We start from the raw sequence: 24043 nt of genomic DNA, 5'->3' as shown, positions 1-24043 counted from the left end.
TTTTGGTAAACAACTTAAAACCTTAAAAATGACTTGCTCTAATAAGTTCATGTATAATACAGCTAAATACGCGGTATGTGTGATATGTAAAAACCACGTACTCAAATCATGTTTCTGTTTGGTTTGCCATTTTTCCAACAGCATCTAAACGCAGCGTGTCACGTGACAGCATCTGACAGCTCAGAGGAGGAACACTAACATGGCGGTGTGCATAGCAGTTATCGCAAAAGAGGTAAAGATATCTGTTGTTAAATGTATCCGGTTTTATACGCAGCCTGTTTATTAATATTAATATATTTTCCGTATTCTTATAATCGTATTTAAACAAAAGTCTGTCTCTGTAGGCCAGAAGGAGGTTAAAAGCAGGGTAAAACGCCCTAACAGAGCTAACGTTAAAAAGCTAACAACATTAGCTTGTTTCAAGTGGAGCTGCTGTTATAATTTGCTGCATTTAGGTTGACATTTAGTGCGAGTAATGCTTGTCATTGACTCATTATTGTGTGGCTGTACTCTTTAACTTTCTCTCCCAGAACTACCCGCTGTATATCCGCAGTGTGCCCACCCAAAATGAGCTGAAGTTTCACTACACAGTGCACACCTCCCTGGATGTGGTGGAGGAGAAGATCTCAGCTGTGGGCAAGTCTATAGGAGACCAGAGAGAGCTGTACCTGGGTCTGCTCTATCCTACTGAGGACTACAAAGTGTATCCTTGTTTTGTTGTGTTTGTTTGAAGACAACTGGTCTACGCGTAGACTTATCTTTTAATTAGATCATCAATCTTTGACAGGGCTTGGACTGTGATCTAAGTTTAATTATGTTTTTAACAAGATTGCCAACACATCTTTATTACACCTGAACAACTCAACTCCATATACACAACTCTACCAATCAGTAAGAATCCTTATAAATGCCCATATTAGACCTGTAGACTATTGCAATTCTGATAGTGTTGTTGAATGGTGTGGCCAATGGCTGCATGTATGGGAATTGTTAAAAAATGTGCAGACTCCAGCCGTGTTCCAGTGCCAGAAGCTAAATATATTCTGGTCTGAAATCTTCAACACACTTAATACTCCATAGAACACTGCTATAGGGCTGCAACGATATTTTTACGGTACATAACCGTCTCAGAAAATATTGCGGTTTCACATTATCACTGTATTACTGAATTTATATTATTATCAGTAAGAATAACCCTTATTAAAGGAATGAAAACAGAAGGGTTATTGTGGGTTGAAAAAATGTTGTATTACTATATTTGAAACTTGAATCCATTTTCTTTATGGAAATATGTGTAAAAAGTCTACCCTTAGAAAATAACCAAAATAAAGGGGAGATTCTCTGTCCAGTAGATTTTTTTTCCAATTACATTAAAAAAGCAAATGTACACAATATGATAACGGTCAACTTTTACATCACGGTATACCTTGAAACCACCAGCATATCGCTGCAACCCTCCACCGCTTTTATATCTAGCCCTCTCTTAGCCTTGTTCAGAGTCCCTCTACAGCCCAAAACTTCAGAAGGCATGCAACATGTTCTCGCCTTTACCATTTTGTTGGCAAGGCGACTTTTTCTTCTTAAATGGAGGCATGTTCATCCTCCAACTCACAGTAGGTGGGTGAAAGATGTTTAACTTTCCATTAGACTGGAAAAAACTCAAATTCTCTTCTAAGGGTTTCCTAAATTCTTTTTGAAAGACTTTGAAACCCCTTCTAAACCATGTTGAATCCCTGACCTCCTTGTCTGGTGATGACTGAGCTTTCTCGTTTCTTTTGTTTCTTTGTCTTGTTATGATTGTTGCTGTTAGTGTGATATCGGTCATTGCTTTATCTGTTACTGTCTTACTTTTTGGGGGTGGGGGATAAGGGGAGAAAATTGGTGAATGCTTTGTATGTTCTTCCAAAAAAAAAAAAAAAAAGTGCTGTGAAATAAAATGGTATCGCAGTCAGTGGACCTAGAATCCCTCCACATACTGTAAATAGTCTCTAACAGGAAACTGAATATCCTTAACTGGTGAACTAGATATGGGTACGTAACCAACTCCAAGGTGAAGTTTGTCATCGTCGTGGACTCTTCAAATACGTCATTGCGGGACAATGAAATTAGAAGTGTAAGTTCAGCATAAGGTGTTGCTATTGCATGTCAATTAACACAACAATAGGAACGTGGCTTTTGGAGAATTATGCTAACGAGCATAATTCTCCAAAAGCCACGTTCCTATTGTTTAATACACATCCACAAACTTTGCTCTGTCTGTCAGGATGGTGATTCAGTCATGGATATATGACCCCCAATGTCCAATTTGTGATGTCAATTTGTTTGAGTTTAAAAAAGTGACTTGTAACTCTTTTCCAGATGTTCAGAAAATTACACAACTCCTTTACCGATGTAATGTGCAACCCATTCCACAATCCCGGGGACACCATTCAGTCAAAGTGAGTTTATTCTTGACTTGATATTCAGAAAGTTTTGTATCACTGATATTTTCCTAATCTAGCAGTGTTTAATTGTCGACCAATCACTCTCCAGGGCCTTCGATGGCATCGTATCTGGAATGATGGTGCAAACTGGCTGAGGTCCCTTTTGTCCCAGCTGAGCCTCCACTGTACAGAACACCCCTTATCCTTTTTTTTTGTTTACATGTTGCCTTGATTATTGAAATGCATTAAGTAATAAAACTTGACTGTCATTGCACACATCACTGCATGCGTGTCATTTCATTACAAATGGAGCACCGGATCATTGTTTTATTTATTCACTTACATAGCAAAGAACTTATAAGTTGTACATAGGGAGGATTTGTACATTACATTGCAGGCAGCAACACAATACATTCGCATCAGTTTGTAAAAACAGTAAGAGACGCAACTGCATAACAATTTGAGGATTGTCCCATGCATTCACAGCAACATAAGCTTATAATGCAACACCCCTGACCTCAGTCTTCATTCTTCACATCTCTTGAAGCACTGCTGCAGGGATGCAACTTAGAAAGTCATCTCTTCTGTCCATCCTGGTTCTCTCACATGATACTCAAATCAGTAATGCCTGGAAACACTTCTTTAAAATTAACAGTTCTAGTCACCCACTTGAGTGGTGTGTATGCCACGGGTGGTGCTAGCGCTGTTGAGGGTAGTGCTGTCCACTCGATCCCGCGCCCAACTCCTCTGAAGGCGGGGTGATGAGAAGAAGACATGGGTAACGTTTAGGCATCTGTTCGTGGTAGTCCATGTGTCCCCACTGTCTCTTCCCCACTGAAGGGCCGCCGTAGTAAGGGTGGGGTGTTTGATGTTGCGGCCTGGTGGACTGGTACCGGAACCTACCTCGAGAGCTGTTATGGTAGCGGGGTGGACGGTAACCACGGCCTCTGCCTCGGGTGTGGCCACCTCGGTGTCCTCCCCTGTCTGTGGTGCTGATTCCTGGCATGTTGGTCCTCTTGGGCAAAACCTGCAAGCCAAAGAACACTGGGATTGACTCAGCTGTCAAGTATGATTAACTACGTTCACATGCACACAAATATTCCACTATTATTCTGAATGTCACGTAAAGAGGAAATTTCATTTAGATGTTCCAAATTAGGCCTTTTTAACGAATTAAGTGTTTCCCGATTTTAACGTGGGATATCCTCGTATTATTTGGGTTTTAGGAGCATTCTATCGACAAGTATACGGCACATTCATAATATGCATCTTATTTGAGGTTTTCACCGCAGTTTGCGACACAAGGCCTTGTTGCGGATGCACTTTACACAAACCAACTAGCCACTAGTTTGCAGACTGGTGCAGAGATGCATGTCCAGAAGAAAAGACCACGTTGCTGGTCAGAAGAAGAAACACACCTACATTTAACCATTATGAGAGACTGAATATTAACAGTTTTTTTGTGCAAATACCGCAGTGGCGACCTTTTTAAGAAGGAGGTTGAAGTAATGAAAGATGGAGACTGTGTTCGCATGATCAAAACAAGTCCGCCATCAATGGAAAACTTTGGAAAAATGGCTAAGAGGCTCCAGCCGTTCTACTTTTCCATATTTTGACGTGATAAACAACATGTTAGGGCACATTAACTGGAGTATACATGGCTGCATTTAAATGGGAATATTAGTGGAATATTCATTTTCATTAGACATGTAAACTGCTTAGTAGGAATACTGTCTTTCGGAATAATTTTTTGTGCATGTAAATTTAGTCAGATTGTCATGTTTGCTATTCAACAGTGACAGAACAGATAAACCTAAATCATACAAAAAGTCCTGATGCATAGAAACATAGGTGCAATTTATTCACATCGAAACAACCAGCTTAACATGAGGAAAATGAAAGTGGGTGCTATGACTGGTATAATTTCCTTATTTAAAGCAAACGAGGGGAAATAAAGCTTACTCCAGATAACACGACCTTTTGTGTGTGTGTTTCTACTTCCACCAAACAGTGAGTAAGGTTACAGTATCTGTAGTCACAGTACCAAATGGTATTTCTCAATTTGACAGGAGTGATAATGATGAATCATGACAAGAGGAAGTGTCAATTGCATGTGCATCACTTGAGCTCTACTATCAAAATGTCAGTTTAAAAACACGTCTGACCAAACCAAACACGTACAGTACCTGACATGTGCAATCACTGAGCTTCAAACTAGTTTGAGGTTTTTGCTACAGACTAACGTGGTATAATGCTTCTCACCTTAAGGACTCTTCCTCTGAACAAAGTCTCATGCAGACCAATAGCACTCTGCACAGAGTCTCGATCAGAGAATTCAATGTAAGCAAAGCTGTGAAAGAGGAAGAAAAAAAAAGACAGACACAACAAATAAACTTGGATGCCGGCATGTTTAAGAGTTGTATTCTACAGTCAAACAGTGTCAGGTAGTATAAATTACATGCACAGGTTGAACCCACCCCTTGGGATGCCCGGAGAACCTGTCACACAGGATGGTAACTCGGTTGACAGGACCACAGCCGTTGAAATGGATCTCCAGCTCATCTGCAGTAGCTCCATAGTCTACCTAGGATTTGTTGAACAGTGTGTCAGATCAGGGGTGCGAAAAATACGTGCTCAGTGTGTGGAAAAAAAAAATCAGATACACGAGTCTTACATTTCCTACGTAGACTGATCTGTTGTCTGCGTCTATCCTCTCCTCAGGAGTCATGTTGTAGAAAGGACCTGTGGAAGAAACAAAAACTGTATACACTGCTTTTGTGCGTGCAATATGAAGGAGGTCACTCCAGGTGAAGTGAAAACATTATTTCAACAACATATCTATCACTTGCATCATCTCTGATAATACATATCTCAGATCTGGCTCCCCTCTGATTGCATCTCTGTTCTCCAGAGGAACCAAAAGGGAGGGTGAAAAGCATGAGGAGACGCACAGAGGCAGAAAATAGCCACAGGCAGCAAGGAGGACCCTTCTGGTTCTCTGGAGCTCACTGCTTCGTCTCATTGGGCAGTGATGAGGCACATGTGAACACTGTTGTGACCACAGTGAAGCATCCCAGGTGTTAGCCAGATGGTGAAGGATGCAGCTACCTCACCTGCCTTGGGGGCTTCGATGCTACACACACCTGGCTAAAAATACGCTGTCGAGGCTTCCCAAATGCATAATCAGTATTTAGCTGTACACAAATGTGACACGGTAACAAACCACGGGGCGGATAAGACGCACGGGATGTCTCACCAGGCCGGGGGCTGCTGGTCAGGAGCTGCATGTCCACCGCGTCACACCTGTCTTCCTCCTCTTTCAGTCTCTCCGTCTCTTCTTCCATCTCCAGCTCCTGAACTCTGGCCTTGATGGCCGCCAGCTCCTGAGACACAAGCACGGAAACCAGAGCATGAACTCACTGTGGAGTTAAGCAAAGTACTACACTGCAAAACAGATTGGTGACAAATAAAGCCTGCATAAATGAGGGAAGAAACATGTTATGATTATAAATGATAGTTCAGACTTTTTGAAGTGGGGTTGTATGAGGCACTTATCTACAGACAGTATGTTGGTCAGCACAAAGCAAAGCCATGAAAGTCTTGACAGGGGGCAGCAACAAAATGTATTTTAACCACCTAAAAATAATATCAATCAGTTTAAGTGTGTGCTTTATTGACAGGAATTTTCACTACTTTACCTTGCTGTCAGACAGTAATTTCCAACGGGAAAATGAAGCTGTTATATCGCTCTCTTTAAAGCCAGACTTTGAGAAAAACAGGGATTTAACACTGATGAACACAGAAGCTGCGCCTCTACCGGCTGCCTCAAACAGTTGTTGTTTGTGTTACTGTACGACTTTGGTGTTAAAACAGTTTAGTTCGGATTCACCAGAGTCACACAACAACACAAACTAACTAACTGATGAAAGCAGCAGCAGATCAGCAGCTCCCTTGTTCAGTGAGCTAAAATGACTGTTTTTGTCAATGGAGTTCGGTGGCGTGAGGGAAGCTTAGATGAGTAACTGAAGCAGCTTGCAGCTTCCCTGTTGGAACAGGCTGTGTGACAGTGACATAAAGCAGTTAAAGTATTCTAAATATAGCGTACACTTAAACAGATTTTTTATTTTTTTTATTTTTTAGGTGACTTAAATCAATTTCATTGTTGACCCTTGTCCATGGCAGTGCGTTGCTTCGCTTCCGTGACTCCAGCCTGCTTCTCCAAACTGGTGGCGTGCCGACTAACATGTACTGTAGACAGGTGGTTTTCAAACTTTTTGGCCAAGCTAAAACCTTGAGGCACACCTGTATTTATATCAGTGCACAATAGCTTCTATGCTATGTGGTATCACACTTATCATGACATAAGACAATAAAGATACGAAAAAATAAGAAAAGGTAGCTTTCATGATATTGTCTGAGTTTTTTTTTCTCTTTTCTTTCGATGGTAGGTCATCTTTGCTGGTGTTTTGTTGTAATTTGCTCCGTATGATAAAGCGATCCACTGTCCCACTCACAGCTTTCTCCTTTTAAATGTTATCATCCCTCACACTGGGTGCCAATCAGGGCTTTTGATGTCACACACTTAAACACACTTTTTTTTTTTTTAAATTAAATTAATTTTTTTAGCTAGCATTTGCTTCCTTATTAGGAAATGGGTGCACACAACAAATTAATTCATAACTTTGTATAGGCCCAGCTGAATATTGCAATAATAATGTGTGGTTATCACAAATTCCCACGGCACACAAGTGTCCACAATGTCTGTGTGTCTTGCTCCTGTGCAGGAGAGGTGGTGGGGCCCTTTGCATATCTGTGCCCAGGGACCCTTTGTCTCACAATCCGCCCATACAGGTTTTTCTTTTAATTGTATGTATCTGTATTAGATGGGACACAGACTGAACCTGTATACTGTCTTTATAATCAGCTGCATTAGAAAGAAACTTAACATATACACATGCTTCACATATTGGTTTGATACCTGAAAATGAATTAACCATAATCAGCATTTACTTACTAACAAAAATGTCTGTGTAACTACACATATTGTGAACGCACCACATGAAGGGAATTCAGTATACTAGATATAGTTTATCATGCAGCTGGCCTGAGGTTTCAATGCAATGTCCAAACGTATAGTGGCTGACCCACAATATACAACCACACTATGTGTAACACTTGAACCAGGACATGCAGTGCACCTGATTGGCTCCATGCCGAACAAGTCACTCAGCATGTTTTCAGGGATGTGGCTCACTGATGTCGGTCTTTATGCACATAATTAATATATATATCGGTGATCTAACGACACCACATAGCATAGCTGATGCTTGCGCTGCTTTGTCCAACGTGCCAACCCTCCTTTGCTCGCCCTACTGTACGTGCGTAGGCTACAAACAAACGTGACGGCACCCTCTTTCATTCACTTTAAACGATGATACCCACCGGGTCCTCGGCGAAATGCTCTCCGATGGACTCGCCCTCCAGGTAGCCGTACTCCAGATGATTTTCCGCCATGCTCACTGCTCAAACATGGCATCTGCAAAGCCGAGCGCAGCTTGCCAAAAACCGCCACAGCAAAAATATCTCCCACGGGAAGGCAAAAGGGTTGATGGTCCGCGGCCGCGACACCTGACAGCATATGAGGTACGCTAATAGATATCACCTGTGAATGAGACTCATGACGCGCTGGATTGATTGACAGAGGCGCGCACGTGAGAGGGACGCTGGATGTGTCTTGCTTCCATTGGCGCATCAACAAGGGGCCCTCCCCTCCTCTGCCCCTGGTACCCATCCCTCTCCCCACCTCACCCCTGTGATTTACAGCTGGGAGAATTACAGCTACAGTAGTACATGGCAAGATCTCCATTTAAGGTGGATTAAATGGTCTAATTCTTCACATTAAAAGTAAATTTCTTCAATGGTATTAATGGGGTTTGGTATATTTGGTAGTTCAGATTTTTCTAAGTGGGGTTTTATGAGGCTACTTATCCATAGTCAGAGTTTTAAAGCAGTGGTTCTCAAATGGTGCCGTGATTTTGTGATAACCACACATTATTAATATTGCAGTATTCAACTGGGCCTGTACAAAGTTATGAGTGAATTTTTAATTGACTGCATCAGTATGTTGTGTGCACCCATTTCCTAATAAAGAGGCAAACTCCAGCTAAAAAATGAAATTTAATTTCATTTAATTAAAGAAAAATAACTTCACGGGGAACCTATTTGTCACCATTGACGCATGGGAATTATAAGTGTGTGACACATCACAAGCCCTGATTGGCAGCCAATGTGAGGGATGATGATATTTAAATTTAAAAGGAGACTGACGTGAGTGGGACAATGCATCGCTTTATTGTACAGAGCAGTCACAACAAGGCACCAGCGAAGACAACCTACCGAAAGGAAAGAGAGGAAAGAGAAAAAACAGTAGACAGTATCACAAAAGTTACCTTTCTTATTTTTCATATTTTTATTGTCATATGTCATGATAAGGGTAAGGACACACATTAGCCTTGAGATTTTGGTTTGCTCATTGGAAAACCACTATTTCTAGAGCGAGAAGTATATGAGCTGTAGCAAGATTTGTGACATAGCACAGAAGCTGATGAAGCACCATCAATAGCAATAATGTTTGACAAAGTCTCACGTATGGCTGTGTCTCCGAGCTCTTCGCTCTTAATTAGCAGAGTAGTGATTCCTTTGGATCCAGATATTTTAAAGTCCCCATCTTTGCCACTGCATGGTGCAAACAGACAATTTTTTCCCGACATTTCGACCTAATCAAACCATCTCTCTTTGTTTTGAAAGTACTTAACCCTAGAGTCGAATGGTTAAATAATCCTCCCAAACAACTTGAGAAAGCAGCAACAACACACTGAATATCGACTGTTTTTAATCCTTTCCTTATCAAACCACGAGAAGTCTGAATTTTTAAAAAAGAAGAATCCGAAATTTTAAAATAATGGTAACTAATTTTAGAACACCAGATTCACCCACAAAATGGATCTGACTAGAAATTCACAATGTATTGAACAATACTGTCATTATAACTCTGTCCACTTTGTCCACTTTTTATCTTAATGTGAAAACATAAGTAATGTCAACATTAAATCCCTTGACTGACTTTTGTACGAATATTAAGGCGATATATGAAGAAAAAAATATTTGCAAGGTGAATTTCGACATGAAAGTCAACATGACTTGAAAGTCAACACTTCGACACTCAAATTGTCAAGAGTTAAAATATCATTCCAACTTAAATCTCAACATGGCGGAATTTATTTCAACATGTTGAGATTAAAATAGAAAATGAAAATAACCTAAAATTTTGCCCGAAATTAATAAAAAATGTGTCTATATTTATCCAGATTTGTTATAGAATTACCATTTTGAAGTCTGAAGGCAAGGCAAGGCAAGGCAAGTTTATTTGTAGAGCACAATTCGTACACAAAGTAATTCAAAGTGCTTTACAGAACAAGAAAATACATTAAAATCACAATACAAAATAAAAACGTAAATAATCATTATAAAATGAACTTTAAAAGAGAAGAGTGCAGATAAGATCCTTTCAGTCATAGGATCTGTGAAATCTGTGAAACTGAAAGTGCCAGAAATGAATTCAGCACCCTCTAAAACCTCTAAAACCACTCACATATTGTAGAAATTGGCCATACAGTGCAAAATATGTGGTCAAAATGGACGATTAAGCTAATAATGCCAATTATGCTAATTATGCAAATTGCTCAACATATGCAAATTAGCATCCGGCAGTTTCTGTATGCTGGGGACCCATACTTCACATTTCTGCAATAAAACTTTGGTGTACTCAACATTTCCGGGTTCACAATGGGGCTCTATGGGCTGGCTACTAGACTACACTCTTTAAAGGTTAGTTGGATTCACTAAATTCACTCAATTACACAAACTAACCGATCGAGGCAGCAGCAGACCAGCAACTCCTGTGTTCAGCAAGATAAAATTACTACTTCTGTCAATGGAGTCTGGCTTTGAAAAGAGCACAGATAACGACCTCAGTTCCACATCGGAAAGATCTGTCTAGTGGCAAGAAAAAGCGGTGAAAATATTCTAAATATAGTGCAAACTTAAACTGATATTGATGATTTTATGTGGCGTAAATACGTTTTGCTGCTGCCCCCATCCCCATTCTGGGCTGGAACTGCTGCCTGCTTTTCCAAACTGGGGGTGTGCCGACTGCCAGACCACAGCAATCACAGTTCATTAATGACATTAATGATGAATCTGTTTAATTCAATTGTCCCGGTAAGTCATGACAGTGTGACTTTGAGCCGGTATGTACAGTGCCAGGATGCTAAAATTTAAGCAGCTAAATGGAACTCTCCCTTTATTTATTTTATTGTTTACACCCGTGCTTTGCTGTGACATGCCTTTTCTGTTAATATATTTAAGAAACCTATATCATCAGACATTAGAAAACTACAAACGTTCTGATGTTACGCTGCTGGACAAATGTTTATAATATGAAAAAATTCAAAGTATTCCTTTCTGTCTGACAGGATCTCATATATTCAGTTGTCATAACTCTTCACTGAAGCTATATAATGTGTATACTAAGTGAACTGTCACTCACTGTAACAGTTTTACGACTGCACCATGGCATTAATCTCGTCGAGACGTCTAGAATATTTCATTTTAGACATCTTGTGCATTTTCTACATACTCTTCCAAATTCAGTCAGACGTATTTGGCATCAATGGAAACTTTAGGATTTTAGAATTAAAGATAACAGTCTATAAACAATGTTTTGCTGCTCAGCATGAGTCTGTACTGACTGACTCACCGGGCAGGTTAAAGAACCAGGCCAAAATGTTCAATAAATGAAATTAGATTGAAGCTGTGTGAGCTCGTTCAAGATGTGTATGAATATATGTCTATAAGAGTCTTTCAAACTGTAACTGTAACTGCTATCATATTTCTGTAGACAAGAGGGAATGCAATCATATGCCTTCTGAAGTTTACATAATAACTTTGTGTTAGCAGTGATTCAATAACAATGGATCGTTTTCCCTTTCTGGGGGATGTAGTCTCAGAATATGCCTGCACTTAAAGAAGAAAAGCAATGAGAGTGATGAATACTTCATTTCATGTTTTAATTACACAGTTACATTGTTCAACACAGACAATAACCTGAATTAGAATGTTTTACAGCTTCACACATCCAACAGAGCGAACAGTTAAAGAGCGGTATTAGCAACAGGGAGGAAAGCATGCAAGAAATAAATACAAATCAGAATTTAATTCTTCTGGCACAGTTAACTTCATCTAAAAACGGCAACAGGACCTTTTTGAAGAGGGAAATAAAACAAAAGGAGAAAGATCTTCAAAGCGCCAACCTTTCCTACAGAAACATGTTTTTTCTGTAATAATGTATTGCACAATACAGTATAGAATGCTTCCCTACACATAAAAAAAAAAAAACATAAACCTTTTTTTTTTTTTTCAATTTATGTAAAGGTAAAAACAGGACCATCCTGAGCCGTGGCTTTGGGGGAAACAAGTGCTGTATCCACTGTTTGCCACTTTAGCTTTCTACTGTAGCTATTCATCAGTGCCTGTTTCACAGGAAGGACGTGTCACCATCACATCAGATGAGCCTTGAAACTTCATTGGTAGAGTTACTGGTCGGGGGGGGAAAGGGAGAAACAAATGCCAACCTGCTAATATTTGCCTTTTCTAAACATGCGTTTTGCCCGTTATCATGTACATAGTTAAACAAACAGAAAAGTGGCTGATGTAAAGTGTTCGGAGACCCTTGGATGATATTCACAACAGCAGAGCCCTTATGCGTTTGCCATCTATTAATATCTTCACAGAGAAAAGTGTACGACACCTCGGCATGAATCTCATTTGTTTCATGACTTAATGAAGCTTGCGCCCGGCTGGACAGAACATTGATCTGATCTTTTGTGTCCTGTCCAATAAAATCAGGAGGGAGAATCTCAGTGAAGGACAGTTTGCTCTTTCCTCTACAGCTCCACACAATCAACCACAGTGAAGTTCTCTAATGCTGGGACGTAACACAAAAACCTCAACCAAAGTGTAAAAAGAAAAGTTGTAGCTTTTGGTTGTATTTTGGTCATTTATAAGTGGTCTACTGGGTTTGGCTTTGTTTAGTTTATCTGAGGGCTTACCTGCAGACACGGAGGCACACGTAAAGCTTGTACGAGTTGAATGGAACTGTCATTAAAATGTTGTCCGTGATGCAGGTACGTTTATTTTACTGCACAAAGCTGTTGCTACATATTGTGAATCTATCTGCCACTATAGTCTGTCTAGGATGTTTCATTAAAGCTCTGAAGGTTTCAAGTAGTTTGTACAGAGACACGAAGACAAAGGTAAGATTTTTTTTTTTCTACAAAAACAGGCACACCGCCAGTAACACACACACACACACACAAACACACACACACCAACCATGCATTCACTTTATCTCTGCAAGGCTTTGTAACTGTAAGAACACACAATCAGTAGGCTTTTCTGAAGGAGATGCTTCTATTATTTTTACAGAAGCACTATTCAACATGTAGACAACAAGCGCTTTGATTGCTTGAATAAGAATTCTACACATTTGAAACTCAGCGTGCTCTTCACTCTCGTGTGCTCTGATTGTGTGTATTTCAGACACTTTGGTTAAGTGGTGTAGTGGAGCTTCTAACCTTATTATTTCTGGTCTGACAATACACACTGCATCAAAGCCTATTATGGCAATAGAGTACTTTGGTCTGTGCTTTTATTGGTTTCGGACAACAGATGGCATGTCATGGTCGACTCTGTGTTCAGTTTGGTAATATGCAGGTTTGACTGTTATGTGTACTAAATTCCAGCAGTATCGGTTTGGTTGGTGGGATGTGATCAATCGTGTGAAGTCTGGTGGGAGTAAATATTCTTCCACATCGCGAGTAATGGCAATTCCTTTCAACGCTTTTAGCATTTTTTTTTAGACGGATTCATACGATCGCTTTTGAGTGTGTGCTTCCATGTCTGCTCTTAGCCCAGCTTTTCAAAGTCCAGGTCAACCTCTCCTGGTGGTTAGCTGTATGGTCACAGGAGGTAGCTAGTGTGAAGGGGGGTTGTAAAGATGTGGTCTGGGGTGGTAGTGGAGGAATTAGACATTGAGGGGGGAGAAAGGAGCAAATGACACACAAAAAAAATCATGGTAATTATAACAAACATACATGAATGCTACACACAGATGCAGGAGTACCTTACAACTTAGCTCATTTGAATTAAGTGTCTCAGATAGTCTAAATAAAAGGTTTCATCTGTTATCCATCTGTTGATGACAAGTTTTCTACAACGCTCACTGCAAAAAACAAAGTTAGCTATTTTTTTTCCCCAAGTTTGGTCCAAGTGTATATGAGGCCAGCTATGTTAGGTTTACAATGATCAATATTACATAAGTGTGAGCAGGGTGACAGGCCTTTAAAGAAGCAGTGTGTAGGATTTAGTGGCATCTAATGGTGTGGACTGCAGATTGCAACCAGCTGAAACTTCTCCCATGTGCCAAGTATGACCTCCCAGTTAGGATTCCTTTAGTGTTCATTGTTTAAGAGGTTTTTACCAGAAGCTGAATTATCTGCAAAGGTCTTTCCCTCTCCAAAACAAACAGACTGGGTGATTAAAACTGGAAAAAAAACACAAATAAAGCTAAATCTAGACATTCAGGAGGTTTTTACTGGGAGCCAAATTATCCACAGAGGTCTCTTTCTCTCCGAAATAAATGGACCCGGTGATTTAAACTGGTAAAAACACTGATGTGAAGCATTTTCACATTAAAAATCTATGTTTTTATGATGCTGTCTGGCTCTTGCAGAGGGGCTGTTAACTACAGTGGCTGATGCAAAAAGGCAAAAAGGCAAACGGCCCTATCTAGAGCCAGTGTGTATCTTCGTCCTTTCCAGGCTACTGTAGAAACATAGCAATGCAAGATTGCAATCTCCATAAACAACTCATTCTAAAGTGACGAAAACAAAAACGATTCTTATTTTCAGGTGATTATACACTAAAGAAAACATGCTTATCATGTTATATTCCATTTCGGCCAATATATGCCCCTGAATTCTACACACTGGACCTTTAAGTAAAGGCCTTGAGCCTGTTTAACATACATGTGTTTACTGGAGCATGTGGGAAGGGCTGGGAAAAAAAAAATTAAATAAACTAAAGAGGTGATGCTTCTCTCTTGGCCTGGAAATAAAGAACTAACCCAGATTATCAGCTTATGTTCAAATTGCATCTTTACAAATAAACAATAATTAGTGGGAAAAAAACAACCTTACAAGGATTGGGTATCAAAATTAGCTTTGAGGTTTACTGTAGCTTAACACTGGCATTTCACTTAATCCTACAGTAATGGCTTGTCCTGCACCTTGGGGGAAACAGACACTCCTAACAACACACACACACACACACACACATAGGTTGATGAGGACCAAGAGAAAGCGAGGGGTCCCTACAGGGGTGGAAACAGAACCTTAGACATGACATATCAAGTTTGATAAGTCCTACATTTGGTGTGATGTAGCTAAATTTAAAACTGAGCCACCACTTTTTATTCTTTTTTTTTTTTAAATATTGACTAGGCATTTGTTTTTGTCAGTACACACTGCTGCGTCCCCTCCTGCAGGATGTAAACTGACCAAGGGGGTGAATGAAGCACGTGACAATGACATTTATTCCCAATTACTGCTTCTCATTCAAATTAAGAAGATTGAAGTGAAACATGAACAAGTTTTCTTGGTGTAGTGCAGTGTGGATTTTTGAAATGTTGTAGATTAAGGCCTTATTAATTGATTTAGAAATGTTCAGGAAGTCTTGTAGTGTCCATTCACCCTTAATCTGTTTTCATCCATTTTCTGCTGCATGCATTGTGGTACTGTATGAAACCACTTTACCTCTGTTACCAACAGTCTCCTCCACTCAGGATCACATGACACTTTGATTTGAGTGAAAATTGAAAGTGAGAGAAAGAGAAAAAAAATAATAAAGGGAGTTGATGAATTTGAGAAATAAATGTACTGTGAGAAAATCATATTCTGGACATTAAACTTTAAAGGTTTCTGTTATTTGGCAAACACATTTTTGGACCTCTTTAAATACTATGTACATTCACATTAAGTTACTGATGTTACTTTAAATATATTTATATGTATCTATATTATATGACACCCTATGGGCAGTTGCTGAGGTTCCATTCAGTAGCTGAATTCTCTTCATATTGCACCTCCGTCCTCTCACTGTCTTACAATGCGAGCAATACAAAATATTCTACAAGAGGGGTTTCATCTCATTAATATAGATACAACAAATCAAACAATAAGTACAATGTGGGGCTTCCTCTCATAAGCGAGTTTCCTCCTTGTTCTGACTTCACTGCTCAGCCCAAACTTAAAGGAGGAAAAATGAAAGGTAACGAAACCAAAAAACAAAGTCCGTCTTTCTGGATATACACAAGGGCAGCACATGTGGACATCAGCGACAAGAGACATTATTGAAATTTGAAAAGAGGAACAATATCTACAAGCAGGTTCGAACCCTTCCCACGTGACTGCTCCGAGGCTCTGTCCAAAGCAGGCTGGGGTTAAGGGGCAGACTTGAGTCAAGTAGTCGGGGAAGAGCGCAGAAGGGAGGTGTGGGGTGAGGGGAGGTAGAAAGAGAGAGGAGATCCAAGTCTACACCACCCTTTACTAGGCTCTTTCATCTGTTTATCATGCTTTGGAAAAGGAGGGAGTGAATGTAAAGGTAACAGCAATTCCTTGAAATATCTCCCCGTTGTGGAGCTTTAAAAAAAAAAAACTTACAAACATTCTTCTCATACGTCTCCGTAGTATGCAATGCCTTCTCGGACAATGTTTTCAAGCTTGTTTTGAGGTTTTTGGCAGCTCCATTGCCATGTATGTTTCTTCATCTCCTTTGAGGCTGTGTACATTTTCCTTTCCTCTCGTTTTTTTCTCTCCGTCCCTCTCTGTTACCATTCACAAAAAAATCACACTGTGGCAGGGTTTCCATCCATTTCATTAAGTCTTTCTTGTAGGCAAGTTCACAGCATCGTCCATATTCACTAGTCTGGGCCATCACTGAGGAATCGCTGTCATTTTGTCCAGACTGCAGGAGGCAGCTGCAGATCAAAGCAGTTTTTTTTTTTTTAAATGTCTGACTACCTCTGGGTCCCGTTCTGCAGCGTCCCTGCAGCCTGGTCCTCCCAGGGCTGGCTTATCTGCTGAGGAGGTGATGTTGCTTTGCGTTTGGTTATAAGATGAGTGCTTCTCCTTATCGCTTACTTACTCACTTTGGCAGTGTAATACAAAGGTTTGGATCATGTTATTTTTCATCTTTGAATTCATTTGGGTTCACAATGGTTCAGAGAGGTGAGTCCGGTGTAGATTTTCTTGGCTCGCTAGCAAGGTAGTTAGCAGTTTAAAATTAATTTATTTTCATATCATTATTATCATCATCATCAGCACTACTATTCTTTATTTAGAATATTTGGACTTTTCTTTATTTTCCCTTAAAGCCAGAAAGAAACATTTAATAAATACTAAGCTGTGTTTCTGAGGAATTTATCACATCACAGGTTTTTCCCCTTCCCTCATCCATTTGAAAAAAAGGTATTTTGTCCTTGCCTGTCTCCGGTAGGACACTGTAGAATAAGTGCCACATCAGTGAACTGTTTGCACTGGTAGTGCACATCTCAGGGCTGGGTACTGTTCTCTCATTGGTGCTAAATTAAAGGGAAATCCAATCCAAGTGCTAATCAGCCTAGTCATCCCCCCATCATTGTTGCCTTACCACAGCCCTTGTCTTGTGTCCTTCGGCGGACAGTATTTAACGTGCTTCCATTACTGAGGGCACATCTTAGTCACATCTTCAAGTCATGTTTTCAGCAAACACATCAGATATGTTTCTGTGACTGAGCACAGAGATAGGAGACACTTTCATGCTTTCCACTACACTGAACCCCAGGCTGGAATCTTTGTATTTGTGGCTGTGGTTGTGAAAGAGACAAAGACAGAAAAAGTATTTTTTTTGGGGGGGGGGGGGGGGGGAGGGAGGGTGACGAGTTCAGAAAAGCAGTCTAACATCAGGTAGTGAGAGGATTTTCAGGAGAGCTTAGGATAAGAGGGAAATAAGGACTGAAGTAGGGGAGGAGAAAAGGGAGCAATGTGCGATGAAGATTCCTCAGTTTGGTTTTGTGTGGAGTGTGGGCACCGTCGCATCAGTATGCAGGGAAGGGACAAGGGTCAGACGTCAGCGAGAGGTGGCATCCAGTAGGGCGGGGGTAGCTGGAGTCGTGGAGCGAGAGGCACTACTGGAACTGCTCTCCTTGGGGCTGGCAGAGACACTTCCGCTGCCGCTGCCAGCCCCTCCCGCAATACTGCTCTGGCCCGCCAAGGACAGGGCTCCTGGAGGAGTGCTCTCCGAGTGGGTGGGGGGCGCGCTGGAGGACCCCGAGGAGGTGGAGGAGGAGGACGGGGTGCCGAGAGGGACGCTGCTGCCCCCTGGCATCCCCTGCAGGCCTTGACCACAGACATGGTGGTGCTTTTCCCAGTCTTTGTGTTGACAGAAGGAGCCGCAGTAGCGAGCCGTGTTGCAGCCGCTGCACGTCTCACTGGCTTTCCTCCCGCAGTTCCAGCAGCTCTGGTGAGACAGTGGGGAGAGAGTGGGTTGATAGAAATAAGTCTCTTTTTTGTCCCAGGATAGCTCAGTTCTCAATTTTTTACATTTACATATGCTGCAACCTAAATTAAGTCATTTTATGACACAGTTTATCCATCTGATCCTCATCTTTTTTATTACTCTCTGCATGGGGATTTCATTTTAAGGCTTTAAGTCCTGGTCCAGCGCCACTGGTTTGTGTAACCAGCAGGTGGTGGTCAACTGCTCTGTAATGGCCTCAGCCTGGCACTCTGCTCCAACCATCTGGGTCTGTCTGCTTTTATTTACACAGACAACTAGACTGCTTCTGCAATAATGATGACAACATGGTGCAGCACCAAACCAAGAGCAGCCAGCTGTGTGGATTATACAACACACGAAAAACTTGGAGGATGAGGGGGGACAAAGTGAAGGGTAATGGATGGAGCAGAAGAGCGTTGAAGAGTGAGTGACAGAGGAAGGAATTACAGAACAAGTGAGAGGGGGAATGAGGCGAAATGTAGGTGGGGGGTCTGTGGTACTCACTTCACTGGAGTCCTCCTGCTGGTTGATGACTGTTAGTGCGTCCTCAGAGGCCTGCCTCTTGGCCTCGGCCAGCGCCCTCTCCATTTTAGAGCGTTCGGCTGAAATCATCTCGTGAGCTTTCCTCTCGGCGTCTGACACCGCCTTCTGCAGCTCTGACATCGCCTGCCGCTTCACCTCATTCACTGCCTCCTCTGAGAGAGAGAGGAAGAGAGAGGTGTTAATGCTTGTGACCATCGTCCCATCCAGCCTGCTCTGTCATCCTTTATTGAGGCTCTTTAAGCTGCCATCTTGTCTGTATCTCAGTGAACAGATGTACATCATCCAAGATTTAAAACTTTCTGCCAGAAAAGGGAAACAGCCAGACTTCAATAATTAATTCAAACACGTCTGGCCACAATAATTTCCAGTACTGACAACAGCAGATGTCTCCAAAGTTTTGTCACTAACTTGGCTGTTCAAACAACATCCTGGGATTCCCCGTTTGCATGATTGTCATCTTGTCAGAATTATTCTAATAGAATTTGTTAGACGGAGTTTACAGAGAAGACTGAATAATTTCTCCACCAGTGGGCATTCATATCCCCACTGCAGGGCTTCATACCATGTAGATTTTATCATGGGGCCTTTTGTTCTTCCAGCAGAAGCACAAACTGTATGAGTGAGGGGGCTGTGTTTTTACAACAGGCAGGTGTGTAGACTCCTTTCCAGATGGCAGTCTAAAATAGAAACTTCCCGCAGTCTCCACTCAGTAAGAGGCAGGAGTGATTACATTTTGCAATCTTTCATTATTGGCCTCACAGTTTACAACAAATGCACAATATCTATATCTCGTAGGGCTTCATACACCTGAGGAATAGGTCTCCAAATAAACACTATTTATTAATCGAATGCAAATGTGCTGTGTCGTGATTATAAGATGTGAATTCCTCTAAAATGTCATTTTCCTCTACTGTCAAACATTCTTAAAGATGAAATTATATTTCTCCCTCCTGCTCCACCTCCTCCAGATGTGCCAAGCAGACGCAGTAAGACACAAATGACAAGTGGCTCTCCAGGTGTATCAGGCCAACCAAGGAGGAGGTGAGGCTGATATGGTTCTCTCCACTGCTCCCTATTTCCCCCAGTCAGTGTTTGTTTGAAAGGAAACTCATAAATAACTGTCACTTTTCCTCGCCGCTCCACTCCACTTGTTCCAAACTACTGTGCAAAAAGATAGGCAGTGGGCAAGGGGGAGCCTTATCCAACACTGGTGCTGTGTATATGCACATGGCTGCGTGTGTGCATGTGTGCATGTCTGAGCTTTAATTCCTGTGCTCATATGCTAAAAAAGTTAGCATTCTGTCAATCCTGTCAACATACAGTCACACTCACACACATGTCTCAATGCTTTCCTTCAACCCATCATTCTCCCTCTACCTTTATCCTTCATTTCTATCCTTTTTTTTCTTCCTCTCATACCCCTCCTCCTCCTCTTTCTTCTCTCCTTTGCAAAACACTATCTGCATTATCCCGAGCTTCTCAATTATCTGGCCTAATGCATGCACCACTAAGATTAGTTTGCAAATTTAATTAATTCTTATCAAGGAGACTGCATAGCAGATGCTGGGGCAATTAGCACTTAATGGAAAACACGGGGACAGCAATATTAACGTTTTAATTCCACAGGGATTTGGCAAGTCCCTGAGACGTGTTATTTCTGTCTGCTTTTTCACACTTCAGATCTTATTTTTTCAAAAGCACTGCAGTCTCTCAACCTGAACCAGACCAGAGAATACGTGTCTGGTTTTAATTAAAAGCAAGAGGTGCTGCAGTTGCATCAGGCAGGAGTACCTGGCTGCTGAGATAGAGGTGACACATATACACACACACACTCACACTCACACACACACACACTTACACAGACATTAGAGGTGAGATGTTGGGAGTGAGATGTGTTACTCACCCTGCCTGTTTTGGAGGTGCTTTAGTGCTGGGGAGAGCGGGATGCTTGTAGTACCTGTATGAAAAACAACTGCAATTAAAAGAGCTTTTTTCTGCTGGTGAAAATGCAGCACAGAATTTTGCCTACAGCAGCAGCGTCTTTCCTCCGCAGGGTATTGGACTATGACTGCAACATAATAGTGCTGGGACTGGGGCGGAACAAGGGCTGAGCCAGACGACTCCTGGGATGGGCTCTATCTAACATGCAGTATACAAGAAGGCCCATGCAATGCAACACTCCCACCTGCTTCCCTTTGGCCACACACTGAGCCAAAAATAATAATAGCGGTCAAGATTGTTCTGTATAAATGTCTGTATTTGATATACTTTAGTGATAAGTTTGTGTACTGTGCATGAGGCCAGAGAACAATCACAATAAAAGAAGGTATAAAATCTTGGGAGTGTGTGTTTCTCAGTTACACTCCAACCTGTGCTGCGCTGCTGCGGCCTGCCTCTGGCCAGGTGACTGCATTTTCACTGCAGCTTTAACTGCAGTGGCCTTTCATAGTGGTGACAGATGGAGGGCATTTAGCCCTAATGACACAGAGGGCCTCCAATCCTCTGCCCTGATGGACCTACGGCTGTAAGGCCTCTGCTCTGTCTGTCTGTGGGGCCAGGATGAGGGCCGTGAAGACTGATGATGGTCACTGTGTGCGTGTGTGTGTGTTGTGTTAGTCTGTGTGAGGTCAATCATGAAGACAATAGAGAGAAGGGGAGGCTTGGCTCTTACCAGCTTTTCTCCAGATTTCTTCTGGCAGGTATCCTGAGGGAGGCCTGTGTAAGAAGTCTCGGTGGATCTCTGAAACACACAAGCAGGCACGCTCTCAGTTACACACACGGTGATTGACTCGCGATCTGAACAAACACACATTCGCAAGTCTCTCCTTTAGTTTCCAATTCTATTTTTGGGACCAATACAAACTAGGTGTAAGGCAATCTCGAAACCCATCAGCTATTGGTCAGACAATGATAAGCCTCCCGGGACAAAGGACAATATTTCGGGAGATGTGGGGTAGCCAGTGGATATCTGCACATAAATCCATATAATTAAAAAGCTAATATAACGCTGAATCATTGTCAGACGATAGCCGATGGGTTCTGAGACTGCATTTCAGCCAATGTGTTCCACCTTTACACATAGACTACTTACCTGCCACTCAAATGCGATTGGTCAGTAATACACAGACTACAATTGGAAACCAGAACACTCCGATAACAAATGTCCCATTGCCTACAGATTCTGCATACATACACAGATATCTGTTCATAAGGATGTGTGTGGCAACATCAGTAAATAAGCTGTTATCAAATTTGTAACCACTTCTAGGAAGGAATGGGAATACAGGAGTTAGAAGTGAGTACAAATTTTAATTATGAATGAGCATGCCGGCAGCATAAGGGTGCGATCAGCTGCAAGATCCTAGATTTTGCAGAAAAATATGATACTCTAACTTTTTGTGTCTAAATTGATATATTTTTTGAGGCATTTTCAGCATTTCCAATAAGCCATACCTTGCTGTGAGTGTTTTGCTTTGCCAAACAAACCCTGTGTGTGTTCGTCTACCTGTCTGTCTGCCTGTCTGCCTTTCAGCAGCCGAGGGAGTTCCTATGGGCAGTGACTCGCTGCTGCTAGCTGTGTTGGAGGAGGAGTTGTGGTGAGGAGTAGGAGGAGGAAGAGGAGGAGGAGGAGGAGGAAGGCAGTGCTGTCCGTTGCTCCCACCTTTTTTCATCTCCTCCACGTCGCTGTAGCGCCGAATCCAGTGATTCATCTCCTCCCGGTCGGCCTCCTGGCAGCGGCGCAGCACCGTCAGAGAGCGGCGCGTCTTCTCCACCATGTCCATGATGCAGTTCAGGAGCTGCAGTGGGACAGGATTGAGGATGAGTTAAAACACTTACTGAATAAAAGGAGACGTTTGACAGTGCTTCATTTAGTTAAACTTCATCACCTACACAACACAGCAGTACCAAATAAATCCACAAACAGCTCCACAGGTCATAGCAACAAAGCTAATTTAAAAGGAATGAGTTACTTATGGAGCCACTGAGCTGTAAATCTAGACACTATTTTAATCTGTCCCACAACACATACCACCTAGCAGACGTGCGTGTTTGCGTGTGATTTCTGTCTCTGCCTATCTGTTCATGGATTGTGTGCTTGTCAGTGAATTTCAGTGTCTAAGAGCATTACAACAACGATAATGTAACAGCTGGACTGCTGATGAAAAAGTTGAGCCAATTCCTTCCACCCTTCTGCTCCGTTCCCTGCCAACTCAACAGATTTCCTCTCTTTTCTCTCCTTCCCCCCCTCCGCTGTAAACAGTGTCACTTTTTTTCCACGTTGCCCTCTGTTTCCAGACCCGGCCCGGTCTGCTAAATGGGTTTAGCATGGCTGACATTCAATCCATATCATTATTCCCATTCATCTTTCCCTCTCTCTGTGTGTCTGCCTCCTTTCCTCTGTCTCTCCACTCCCTCCCTCCCCTCTGAGTTAGCTATATTTATTTCAGTGAAGTGTTTCTAATTTGGCTGGGGTCCAGGCCTGGCCGGTTCTCTCCATGACTGCAGCTCTTGTCTCAGCTGCTCTCCCCAGCTGGAGCTGCGCTCTGCTGGGTCCTGAGCTCCATCTGGGGCCCTGTTTCTGTGTGTGCGTGTGTGCGTGCATGTGTGTGAGTGTGTGTGTGTCTAGTGAACATGATTTTGTCTTCATGGAGCTGGGTGCCAGGAAGCCAGATAGGTGTCTGTCTGTTGTTAATTCACCACACTGACACAGACCTCCTATGGTCAGCTGTCCATCAACTGCACACTCAGATGGGACGGAGGTTGTCTGTCAACAGTTCCTGTCCTGCTAAAATTAACTTAAATCACCTGCTGACCTCTTAGCTCATTTTTAAAGCCCTGCTTCATGATGTTTATGATTGAAAAGGTGACTGACATTAAATATGGCTCCCATGCTGATACGTACATTATCTAGGTGCTTCCATTCCTCTGCCCACTCTCGATCTGTAAGACGATGGTCGATCACCTCCTCTTGGCGGGCACCGTGCACTGCTAAAAGACAAATACATGGGTCAAACTCACATATATAAAACTGTGTAACAGACTTGAAGCTGCAAAATGCTCTACAAGTCCAGAGTGGATGCTTAAAGGAACAGTGTGTAAGATTTAGGGCAAGTTAGTGGCATCTTGTAGTGAGGAATGCAGATTACAAAACTTCTTATATTTAGAATTCTATCAGTGGTCATTGCTACAGAGGTTTTTAAAGGGAGCCGAATTATCTGCAGAGGTCTCCTCTTCTCCAAACAAACAGACCAGGAGATTTAAACCGGTAAAAACACTAAATAAAGCAATTTCATGTTACAAATCAGCGTTGTTTGGCACATCGCAGAAAGGCCGCTAGCCCAGCACCTGCTAATGTGTGCTCA

At 41.9% G+C, this 24043-nt stretch overlaps 3 protein-coding genes across 12 annotated transcripts in view; 1 reads left to right on the top strand and 2 right to left on the bottom strand.

The window, feature by feature from the left end:
- The first annotated feature begins 141 nt into the window (after positions 1-141).
- Positions 142-2701, top strand: trappc2l (trafficking protein particle complex subunit 2L). The gene is made up of 5 exons (XM_050044769.1): positions 142-232; positions 531-703; positions 2026-2113; positions 2359-2438; positions 2533-2701. The coding sequence occupies exons 1-5, from the start codon at positions 200-202 to the stop codon at positions 2576-2578; spliced, it is 420 nt and encodes a 139-aa protein (XP_049900726.1). The 5' UTR covers positions 142-199; the 3' UTR covers positions 2579-2701.
- A 19-nt stretch (positions 2702-2720) lies between these two features.
- Positions 2721-8166, bottom strand: pabpn1l (PABPN1 like, cytoplasmic). 2 transcript variants are annotated; one of them, XM_050044747.1, is made up of 6 exons: positions 7866-8166; positions 5668-5806; positions 5098-5165; positions 4901-5007; positions 4686-4773; positions 2721-3450 (listed from the first exon to the last, which is right to left on the bottom strand). In XM_050044747.1, the coding sequence occupies exons 1-6, from the start codon at positions 7935-7937 to the stop codon at positions 3121-3123; spliced, it is 804 nt and encodes a 267-aa protein (XP_049900704.1). In that variant the 5' UTR covers positions 7938-8166; the 3' UTR covers positions 2721-3120. The 2 variants fall into 2 exon arrangements, with proteins under 2 accessions (XP_049900704.1, XP_049900712.1); XM_050044755.1 differs by having other exon boundaries at positions 2728-3450; positions 5680-5806; positions 7866-8162.
- A 3366-nt stretch (positions 8167-11532) lies between these two features.
- The window catches only part of cbfa2t3 (CBFA2/RUNX1 partner transcriptional co-repressor 3), a 47416-nt gene continuing 34905 nt past the window's right edge, over positions 11533-24043 (bottom strand). For 2 of the 9 annotated variants that reach the window (XM_050069126.1, XM_050069667.1), the window contains exons 7-12: positions 23584-23669; positions 22186-22477; positions 21352-21420; positions 20584-20637; positions 18642-18832; positions 11533-18107 (exon numbers count right to left, since the gene is read on the bottom strand). In XM_050069126.1, the coding sequence (XP_049925083.1) occupies positions 17709-18107; positions 18642-18832; positions 20584-20637; positions 21352-21420; positions 22186-22477; positions 23584-23669 (1091 nt within the window). In that variant the 3' untranslated portion in view covers positions 11533-17708. The remainder of the gene's footprint in view (positions 18108-18641; positions 18833-20583; positions 20638-21351; positions 21421-22185; positions 22478-23583; positions 23670-24043) is intronic. The other 7 variants (XM_050069275.1, XM_050069503.1, XM_050069197.1 and 4 more) reach the window with 7 other exon arrangements.

Source organism: Epinephelus moara, chromosome 1 (assembly GCF_006386435.1).
Source record: "Epinephelus moara isolate mb chromosome 1, YSFRI_EMoa_1.0, whole genome shotgun sequence".
In the NCBI taxonomy this organism is placed as follows: Eukaryota; Metazoa; Chordata; class Actinopteri; order Perciformes; family Serranidae; genus Epinephelus; species Epinephelus moara.
The sequence above is the reverse complement of the archived record's forward strand: the minus strand, read 5'-3'. Positions and strand labels throughout refer to the sequence as shown.

Bases quoted from the DNA above. Each gene is read 5' to 3' on its own strand.
- trappc2l (XM_050044769.1), top strand. From the start codon at position 200: ATGGCGGTGTGCATAGCAGTTATCGCAAAAGAG. The intron at 233-530 runs GTAAAGATATCT...TTTCTCTCCCAG, and splicing joins TAGCAGTTATCGCAAAAGAG to AACTACCCGCTGTATATCCG. The intron at 2,439-2,532 runs GTGAGTTTATTC...ATCACTCTCCAG, and splicing joins GGGGACACCATTCAGTCAAA to GGCCTTCGATGGCATCGTAT.
- pabpn1l (XM_050044747.1), bottom strand. From the start codon at position 7,937: ATGGCGGAAAATCATCTGGAGTACGGCTACCTGGAGGGCGAGTCCATC. The intron at 5,807-7,865 runs GTGGGTATCATC...CTTGTGTCTCAG, and splicing joins AGCATTTCGCCGAGGACCCG to GAGCTGGCGGCCATCAAGGC. The intron at 5,166-5,667 runs GTGCGTCTTATC...TTTCTTCCACAG, and splicing joins CCGGCCTGGTGAGACATCCC to GTCCTTTCTACAACATGACT.